Here is a 9,529-nt window from a genome sequence, read left to right on the forward strand (position 1 = left end):
CAGAAAGCCTTTGCTTTCGTGTATCAGCAAGGCAAGATGTGGGTCTCTGCAGCCTGGCGCTGCCCAGACTTTTCTGTACCTTCTGGAAGGTTTAACAAAGGCCTCTTTTCTGTGCTGTCTCTCAGATGCTGTGGGATTACCTGAATGGGAAGATACTGTTGAGCCGTAGTAAAGAAATGGAGATGCAGGTGGGCATTTTGGCAATGCTCCAGCACTGGGCCAAAACAGAGCAGCAGAACTCTGATCCCTCCAGGTATGTTTGTCTCAGGGTGGGTCTCTATCTCTAACGGCTGTTGGCACCACAGGGGTTAGGGGTAGGTGCCTGAAAGTACTCTCTGGATAATTAAGGAATGGACAGTTCTGGAGAACATAAACTACTAATGGATGTCACTACTCGGTGACTGACTCCTGCCCGCAATCAAGAAAGCTTACCTCCTGTTCACGCTCTTAATGCTGTCTGGCTCTGATGCACATTTCCTTTTGTGACTCCTTCTGAGCTGAGGGTCATGAGGGTGCCATGGACGTTTCTTTTGACTGCCATGTGTTTGTAATACCGAGAAGGAAGTGTATGAACTTATAGTGGGGATGAATGCTCCTTTGTTCTTTCTCACAAGTGCCAGAGTTTTCAACCCTGGGCACTTGAAATCTGTAGTGAGATGCCTAATGGGAATGAAAACGTCCCTGGGACCTGGAAAGCTTCTGTCCTGCAGCCCTGAGCTGTATTTTCACACTCCTTCCTTCCCATATCCTTATGCACTTAGAGTGGAGGTAATGCCTCCACCAGATCCCCTCACACCACCAGCAGGAGGTAATGGCATAACCCTGCTGGGCACAGGGAACTCTGCTCTCTGTAGTGCTTTGGAGGCACAGGAGCAAGACAGAGTTGGAGTAAGGTGTTTTTCAGCTGAGGCTGCCTGTGAAAGCAATACCTTGTGGCTCTACTTCCATGCTACAGTCCTTGCTTGAAGAGCTCCTGTTGTCTCCAGAAAGGAGGGACTAGTCAGTGGTGCACAGCTGCCTTCTGCGTGGAAAATGGTGGTCTCGCTGTCTCTGTTTCCTTCCACGTTATCCAATCCAGATATGACCTGCTGTGCTCTTCCCCTCTCCCTCCACCCTTGCCCCCAGCCATGCAACTGAAAACTGTTGCCGCATCCCCTCCTTCCTCTTAATCTCCCTGGTTGATCTTTTGATTTTAGCTGGGCAGGGGGTGAATTAGTATCTGCTTGTTGGCACAGGGAAGAGCTGAAGGAGTACACGCCAAAGACCCTGCAGTCCTCCATCAGTCCCCAGGCTCTGCAGAGCTATGTTGGCATGCTGCTGAGAAGCAGGCAGCCCTTCCAGCCGGTGGATGCAAAAATCCAGTTCATAGGTGAGGAGACATCCAGATCTGCTTGAGTCATCTATCCTGAGCATGATGGAAGCTGCTCTGAATGTGCTTTTGGGACAGTTCCTGAGGTTGGCGAGGATCCTTGGAGTCTGGAATGGGCCATGACATATGACTCCCTGACAGCCTCCCCCTGCAGATTGGCACTTGATCCCAAGCATGGTGATCATGGTAGAAGTCTCACTTCTTTTGCGGAAGTCCGCAGTAGACTTCCAGAGCTCTGTACAAGTTGTGTTTTAATTAATATTCTGGCTGCACGTCTGTTTTTTGGTCAGAAAAGAACGGGACATCCATTCAGATGTCCATCCATCCATCTCATGCTGAGAATTGAGTATCAGCAGCCTGGGAGGGAGGGAGAAGTTGTCAATCTTACTTTTTAATGCAGAAAAGCTTGGGAACACTTGCAGCTTTTGACCACCTTAGGTTGGTGCGGTGGATTGCTGGCTGGAAGGTGCTGCCTGAAAGCCACCTTTTGCTTTCTTACAGAGCATGTGATGAAATTGCCTTTCTTTGGCTACAACATCTACTTTGTAGAGAGAGTCAGCGATAACACAATCCCCGTGCCCTGTTTCTGTGGCGTGAATAAAGAAGAGATCATTGTGGTGGATGGCACCACCCAGGTATGCCAGACAATTCCTCCCTAGAGTCCAGAGTCCTGATGTCTGTCAGATGTTAACTTTGACTTTTAGAAGAACTTGTGCAGGAAGGGACTGTATTTACCTGCATCACAGATACTCTAACAACAGCCCTAGCCCGAAGCAAGGGACAAGAGTACTTGAACAGTACTGCCATGTGCTCTTTTATAAGTCCAGTGATCATGTTAACAAGCATGGTTCACAGTAAGACTAAGTGTAGGTCACATTCCTGTTTGTCCCAGTCTCGCAGGAGTTCTAGGGCCATGCTGGCAGCAGGAGCCTGCCCTGTATTCTGTACACACTGCCCCGTGCCCCAGTCCTTGTCTTAGCTTTTGACAGGCTCTTGAGGTGAATCCTCCTTGGTGAGCATCAGATGGTTTTATTTGTAAGGCCTGCACCAGAGTGTTTTGTGGCTTTTTCTCCTTGCGCAGGCAATCTCCTGTGTCATTCCATTGAAAGAGCTGCAGAAGATGCGAACCCTGCGGCCTGTCTCTGATGGTGGGCTTCCTGGCGTAGAACTAAACTATGGCTCGGCTGCCAGCCCCAAGACTATGTGGCTTGAACTGTCACAGGTGAGATCAGCCTGGACCTACAGCTTCCTCCTGGCAATTCAGAAATTGCCCTCCACTGCCCCGCTGAGCCTCTGCTAAGAGACAGTACTACTGCTCTCTTCTGCCCCAGAGGTGGATGGGGGCACTGCACTTCCCAGGCCCCAAAGTGCAGCTTTGTCCCAGCACCTACCTGATATTTAGTTATGGAAAGTGATTTATGGGAATATTTAATTATGAGAAGCAGCCATTTCTGGGACAGAGAATGACTGATACTGATTTGTGTTTTGACAGGCTAAAGAAATGTATCACACGATTGTTGTCATCCTGGATAAAACAGAGCTGCACCACTAAAGCCTAAGAGGAGGAGAATGACCAAGCAAAACAGCACTGTGTTCCTTTCTTTGAGCTTGTTCGGTGCTCCCTGCCCTGTCTTCTGGAGAGGATCCTTCCAAAAGATGTCCATGACCTCAGACAGCTGCTTTCTAAGACTGCCATCACAGTGTTTGTTGATGGACCGGACCATAATCTCACCCCTTGTGACCTGCCGTTCAGCCCCCAAGTACTCCTCCTTGGAGCGATGCATGCACTGGCTAAACAAACCACAAGACACCGTTTCTACGCCATTGCTTCTTCATAACCTGTTCCAACACAAGCAGCTGAACAGATGCAAGCAATTACCTTCAAGTTATGCAGTCTGGGACTGCTCTTTTCTTTTTTGAATTAATTAACATGAGCAAAGACTGCTTGCTAGAGATTTGTGTATCACAATGCAAAGCTGAGGCTATGATATGGCTGCACTGGCTGCTGGTGTTTTCCATAGGCCACCTTCTTCTCTGTATTGATATGCAAGAGGCCCTGCAGCAGGATTTGTGAAGCAGGAGCTTGTAGAAAGCATCTTAATTGCAAAGCAGATCAGTGTTAGTACACAACTAACACATATGCTGGGGCTCAGATTGAGCTGCAATGGTAAGAAAGTTTATTGTTAGTTAATTTCTTATGCCTAAGTTTTCCTGCAGTATAAAGAAGTCAGTCATGTCCGTGCAGCTGTCATGCTTAAATGATGGCTCCATGCCCACAGAGAAAGCGTATTCAAATGGAACTTGCATTACAGTAGAGGGTCCCAGGTTGTACAAAAATGCTTAATTTATTTTTATTGCTACAGCGATCCTACTGAGCTGAAAAGTACCTGCACTTTAGGAGATTGCAATAAAATAATCACATAGAGAGATCTTGACGCTAGGAGGTGACAGATACTGGCTTACATCTAACATGGGAAGATTGATCTGCAGGTAACTGGCAAAGCTTGAGGAAAAGGTTGTCACTGTCGGCTGGGAATGGGATAGATGTGAGGGTGCCGAGTGCAAGCCATGATGCACAGTTAGCTCTTGCTGGTGAGCTGATGCCAGCAGTAACCACAGCATCTTCCCTGTCAGGAACTTCCCTTCAAGTGCTGCTCGCTGTGGCCTGTGAGGTCTTAGGTGAAGCATGTTCCACTCTCCTCCTTCAACAGCGCTACTGCAAGGCTGGTTAAAGCACCACAGCGACATGAAAGAAAGGAATACAGAAGATCTCTGAAGATCAGCTTATCCTTATTCCCCTTTGCGTTCTCTGAGCTTTTGCTGCCTTACATGGAAGCACAGCTCATCTGGTTAGAAGTGCCCCACGTTGCGATAAAGCATTTTGTCACATAACCCCATGCCTTAACCAGCCCTTTCCAGAGCCCCCGATTTAGAAGACAAAGCATTTCTGAGAAGTTCACCCAGACAGCAGCTGAACTCTACAAGCGCTGGATGCTGGAGAGGTAGTAACCCCGCTTAAGTGGCTGATGAAACAGGATTTTTAATGGGAAGGTAAAATAGAAGCCAGCAGGCAACAACTGAAAAATACTTCTATTGTGTAAAAGGCTTCTTGTAAAGTCCTTTGTCCTCTAGTGAGCAGAGCAAGCTGAAGATGAAAGTGACTTCTGAGTTCAACATTTCCAGGTTCTCCTTCTGTTTCTAGCTGGAGAAGTCCTGCAACTATAAGGGGTTGGAGGTGTCTGCTGGCACATGCTTCCCATCCAGCCCGTCCCAGGCTTGCATTTATTAGCTGTCTGTTCAGATAAGAAATGAGCTTTTATGTCTGTGTTCACAGTGATGGAGTCTTAATGTGTCTTAGACCAGTCTGTATAATTAATTGGTAAGAAAAAGCTTTCAGGAAGAGTCCACAGCAGCTATAACATTGTTTTATTGTCAGTTCTGCACATACCCTTCAATACATTTTAAAAAAAAAATACATCTGTTGAGTACAGTGATCCAAAACCTGTTTGATAGCCTCTCAGGCTGCAGATTCCTCTAGCAGCACTAGTGCCTGAGGCCACCAGCCTCTATAGGCATGGAACAAGGGCAGAACCCAACAAACACCCAACAGAAAGGACTTGTGCCAGGGAATCAGGTTATTTCAAGCCCACTGATACCCTAAGGTTCAGGTCCTTCTATAAATATAGCAGCAGAGGCACCACAATGTCAATTTGAGGGCCACAGCAGTACCTTAACCAGTTGTAACAGCAGCGTTGCCCTCTGTATTGCAGACTGTGGGTGAGGCACAGGGAGCAAATATGGCTTTAGGGGTTACAAGCAAATGCTGGAAAAGTGTTGGCAACCTTGGTGCCACTATTGGAGAGGTTAATACTGAAAAAGCATCACCACTTAAGTTAAAGGGCAGGCAGAACTAGACGAAGTTAAAAAAAAAGTTCAGATTAAAAGAAAAAGAATGTGAGTTTCTCCACCTTCAGAAACTAGGCATTGCCTGCATGGTAAAAACAAAACGCTCCCCTCCTGCCCTTCAAGGGAAAACATTCCATCCAGGAACTCAACATCAAGCTCATCCTTGGCAGCCCTGAGCAAAGCATGTGAACTTGTAGCATAAGGCTCCTCTTGGTAACACTGAAATAAGAACTAAAAGATGGGAGCGAGGGGAGGAGCCACTTAGGAAGCAAGATGCCATCCCAAAGCAGACTCACAGTTGGAAAGTCTGAGCCCTTCCCAGACTGCTGCAGGGAGTAGAGGTTGGAGACGCTGCAGAACATCTGAGGCAGCAGCCCCTAACCTACACAGCAGATGCAGACTTCACACCTCTTGGCAAGACGTACTAGAGTGCTTCAGCGCCCTAGTTATTGGAGAAACTCTCCATAAGTTCACGGAAACAGGTTTCCTAGAAGTGTGTGTCACTAAGGACAGAAGTGAGCAAAAATGCAGTGGGAAAAGAAAGCTCATTTCTGCAGTTTCATGAAACCCTCCACGGTTGAGTTCTTCAAGATCCCCTGGTCCCACTGCTGGAGGAAGGAAGACAGCCAACATGATGCAAGGATCAGCTCTCTGAGCTCTGCAGCTCCTGCCAGTCTGTCTCACTCTCACACCTGACCCTTGTTTTGAAAAACTCCTTGATGAGTCTCTGTGCTTCCTCCTTCACTGCAAGAGAGGAAGCACCACCTTTGAGACGATACTTAAGACATCTGCCCCCTCTAAAGACATCACCCCATTTAGCATCAAAGGAACCCAGGATTCTTGGTGCTCTCCCCAGCTGCCAACTCACCAGTCTTGCGGGCAGGGTTCTGCTCTTCCGTCAGTAAGTGAGACAGGTGCCGAGCAAAGCCCTTAAACAGATCCTGCAGAATTGGGGAAGATAAAGAGCAGAAAGCAGACATCAGTTACCTCACCAGACTGTTTCCACATTTGTCTTGCTGTTAGCACAGGCTGGCTCTAGCACAAACCATTCATAGATTTAGACTACAGGAGTGTTGCAAACCTGCGAATAGACCTGACCCTGCAGTGCTGGAGAAGCACACGCGCACACATGCTGCCTTGCAGAACACATCAAGTAAACTATACCAGAATTGACCCCGATCTGTTGCCACTCCACAGGTGGGAGGTTTTAAAAACTTGCCAGAGTTTAGTGTGAAAACATGAACAATCACAAACAAGTGTGGAACCGACCTGATGCCACTCTAAATCACACACAAACCCTTTCTTGGGAGAGGCGAGTTGCTGCACCTAGAGTCATTAAAACAGCACATACCAAGATGTGACTTGGAAATGAAATGTGGTATCCAGATCATCTTCCCCTTCTTAGGGCCCCAGATCACTAGGGAGATGCAGTTTCCTTCTGCTAGAGAGGGTCTTGAGCTGTGCCCTACCTTGGAAGCAAATTTGCCACCCTTGTAGAATGGGGTCAAATATTTGACAACGACGTCTGCTGTTTCTTTGAGGGACATGCCTTTGGTCACTGGCTGTACGATCTTGCTGGTTCCTTCTTTATCACACTGTGATAAGTTTGGATCAAAAGTCACCTTCTTCTTTGTTGGACCAACACTTTTGCTTTCTGGCTGGGACAGAATAGAAGATTTTGCCACTGTCCGTAGCCGCTTTGTTGCAGGACTTTCCATATCCTGGAAATGGGACAGAAGAAAACCAAACCCACCAATTCCTGTGGCAGCATTACACTTCCAAGCAGCCACAACCTTCTGAGAACATGAATCTTTGCAGCATCCTGCAGGCTCTCCCTATAGTGAACACCATGCAGGAATCTGTGTAACCCATGTTGCTGTGCAGACATAATACACCGTTTCCCACACAAAGGGACTTTAAGAAAAACCCTTTAAAACTACCACATTTAGAATTACCCTGTGCTCTTATTAGGGCAGCTAATTGCTAGACCTCATCCTATACAGGAAAAACCGACAGGAAAAGATTTCCCAGGATGTCTGCTGAGAATACACCCCTCAGGAAGAATCAACCACTTCAGGAGTGCCACACTCTGGCTCAATTTGAAAGAGCAAGGAGAAAATCACACTGTTCAGTAGAGACAGCTACCAGGCAGTCTCAGATGCCAAATGCAGAACCAGAGACTGAATGGCAAGGAAGGCTGTGAGCATGGTTTGCTTCTGAGTGGTCCTGTGCGTCATTGGCCCGTGGTTGTTCCCTTGACTTGAGAAAGCAGCTTGCTAATTATAGTTAGCTACAGATCTAGAGTGGGTGGAGAGACTCATTCCAGGCAAGCCACCAGCAAGGGTGCAGTCACATGTGTTGCAGAGAAGAGGAAACAAGGCAGAGCAGAGGGGAAGCTTTTCACTGCAGTCTGAGTTGCTGGCACTGGCCCAGCGGGCGGCAGGGGGACACCGGGAGTGCAACGCAACTATGGTTCTTCTCCCTGCTGCAATTGCAGCTGGGCCCTCCCCAGATAAATAACACTATCAGGTGAAGTTCAGATCAGGAGCATCGCTCCCAGAGAGAAACTTGGCTCAAGATGAGCAGAAGAAATAGAGGAAATTAGCATCCATTAAAGTCTTACCTCATCTGATCCTGGTCGCTTCCCACACTCACCTTCCCCAACAACGGTTAGCTCAGTTTCTGCGACATTTTCAGGAACACTAGTGGGAAGAGTGGAGAGAAGGCCAATTTCAATCGTTCCACAGTGAAGATATTACTACATTCACTGTCAGTGGCCGCAAGACTCTCCGTGGTAAAGCAAGAGTCTCCCCCACCAGCCTAGAGATCTAATACAGATTCCCAGTTTCCAGGACAAGGCTGGTGGGGCTCTGCAGCTTGTTAACAGGGCAACACAGGGAGCAGAGAGGTAGAGATTTTACCTGGATTTTACATCAACTTCTTCCTGAAGGAGTTCAGATTCAGCTGCTTGCTGGGTCTTAAAATCCTCCTCTCTCTCAGTCAGTGTTATTTCTGTCTCCCCCAGCTCTTCATTCTCTGCCTGGGACTGCCCAGTCACATCTCCTCCAGAGACATCTTTGTTTTCCTGAGGTATTGGTTTCTCTTGACGCATGCTTTGAGAAGAAACCTGAGGTAGTGTGCTTGCAGAACAGCCATCTTCCTTTGCTGAGCTGCAACTTTTGGCTTTAGACCCACCTTTGGAGAGGGAGAAGAATTTGGAAATATCCTGTGATTCTTTCTTAGCCGCTTCTGCGAGCATTTGCTGCTTCTTGCTGGGTTTGGGCTTTGTAGTAGGGCTATCCCAAAGGGCAGTTTTTGTGTCTGGACTGGGCTGCTGTCCCTTCTTTTCAGGAGGGAGTACTTCTATCCCAGCACTCTCACATGTTGCTTTGGTTGCTATTTCTTTCTTCTGGAGAACAGGGTTTCTGGTGTCCAGTTCCAGACTGCAGTTGCCGTTGTCTTGCCCATTTGGACAATTTACTTCTTTTTTGACAGGCTTTGCATCGCTCTCCTCCTGGATCTTCAGCAGTTCTGAAGCTGTCTGGAACAAGCTGGATTTCTTTGGAAATCCTGCTCCCACACGCTTGGGTTTGAACTAGGAAGAAAGGAAGAAGAAGAAATTTTGGATATGAGAGCATTAAGGAAGCCCTGTATGCAGAACCCTGAAAGGAGCTAAGTTTCAGTATACAATACACCAGTGTGTACAGCTGTAAGCTGGGGAAGGCTCTAAAACTGACTCATCATCATAACCATCAACTGAGACATCAGGGAAACGGATTAGGTTAAAGTCACCAGCCCACAGTAAGGAAACAAACAGCATCCTTGGTTAAAGCAAGATGAGTAGAACTTATTTGATGTATGGCCTGCACATAGATTATATTCACTAATAGGAACCAGTATGACTAGCTGATCTCACTCCAAAACCAAAAGACAGACACGGAAAGCAATTCCAATAGAAATATACAGCTATGGCCACACAAAGGACCTAAAATAAAATTATAAAAAAGCAGATAGACAAAGCACACCGTTCCCTCCTTGCCCATCCCATCTGTACTCACTCACCGAGTAAACCTGGGATGCAGGGAGGAAGTCCTCTTCTCCTGGAGACCCAGATTTTGTTTCTAAGCTGCTGCCGCCACCAGTTCCGGACCCAAAGACTGAGAACAGCTCTCCTTGTTTTGAGGCTTTGTTGATTTCTGCTACCTGAAAAGAGAACAGAAATGTTCTCTAATGCCCAGAAATCTTTATGCATTC

The 9,529-nt window shown here is 47.3% G+C and overlaps 2 protein-coding genes across 2 annotated transcripts in view; one reads left to right on the forward strand and one right to left on the reverse strand.

The window, feature by feature from the left end:
* The window catches only part of MYO15A (myosin XVA), a 32,040-nt gene extending 29,119 nt beyond the window's left edge, over positions 1-2,921 (forward strand). Inside the window, exons 41-45 of the mRNA XM_009324610.1 lie at positions 126-253; positions 1,236-1,369; positions 1,871-2,004; positions 2,451-2,591; positions 2,862-2,921. Coding sequence (XP_009322885.1) covers positions 126-253; positions 1,236-1,369; positions 1,871-2,004; positions 2,451-2,591; positions 2,862-2,921 — 597 coding nt within the window. The remainder of the gene's footprint in view (positions 1-125; positions 254-1,235; positions 1,370-1,870; positions 2,005-2,450; positions 2,592-2,861) is intronic.
* A 1,893-nt stretch (positions 2,922-4,814) lies between these two features.
* RECQL5 (RecQ protein-like 5) overlaps positions 4,815-9,529 on the reverse strand; it is a 39,181-nt gene continuing 34,466 nt past the window's right edge. The window contains exons 14-19 of the mRNA XM_009324611.1: positions 9,338-9,478; positions 8,197-8,870; positions 7,899-7,977; positions 6,745-6,996; positions 6,144-6,216; positions 4,815-6,019 (exon numbers count right to left, since the gene is read on the reverse strand). Of these exons, the coding sequence (XP_009322886.1) occupies positions 5,919-6,019; positions 6,144-6,216; positions 6,745-6,996; positions 7,899-7,977; positions 8,197-8,870; positions 9,338-9,478 (1,320 nt within the window). The 3' untranslated portion in view covers positions 4,815-5,918. The remainder of the gene's footprint in view (positions 6,020-6,143; positions 6,217-6,744; positions 6,997-7,898; positions 7,978-8,196; positions 8,871-9,337; positions 9,479-9,529) is intronic.

Source organism: Pygoscelis adeliae, unplaced genomic scaffold (assembly GCF_000699105.1).
Source record: "Pygoscelis adeliae isolate BGI_AS28 unplaced genomic scaffold, ASM69910v1 Scaffold445, whole genome shotgun sequence".
NCBI lineage: Eukaryota > Metazoa > Chordata > Aves > Sphenisciformes > Spheniscidae > Pygoscelis > Pygoscelis adeliae.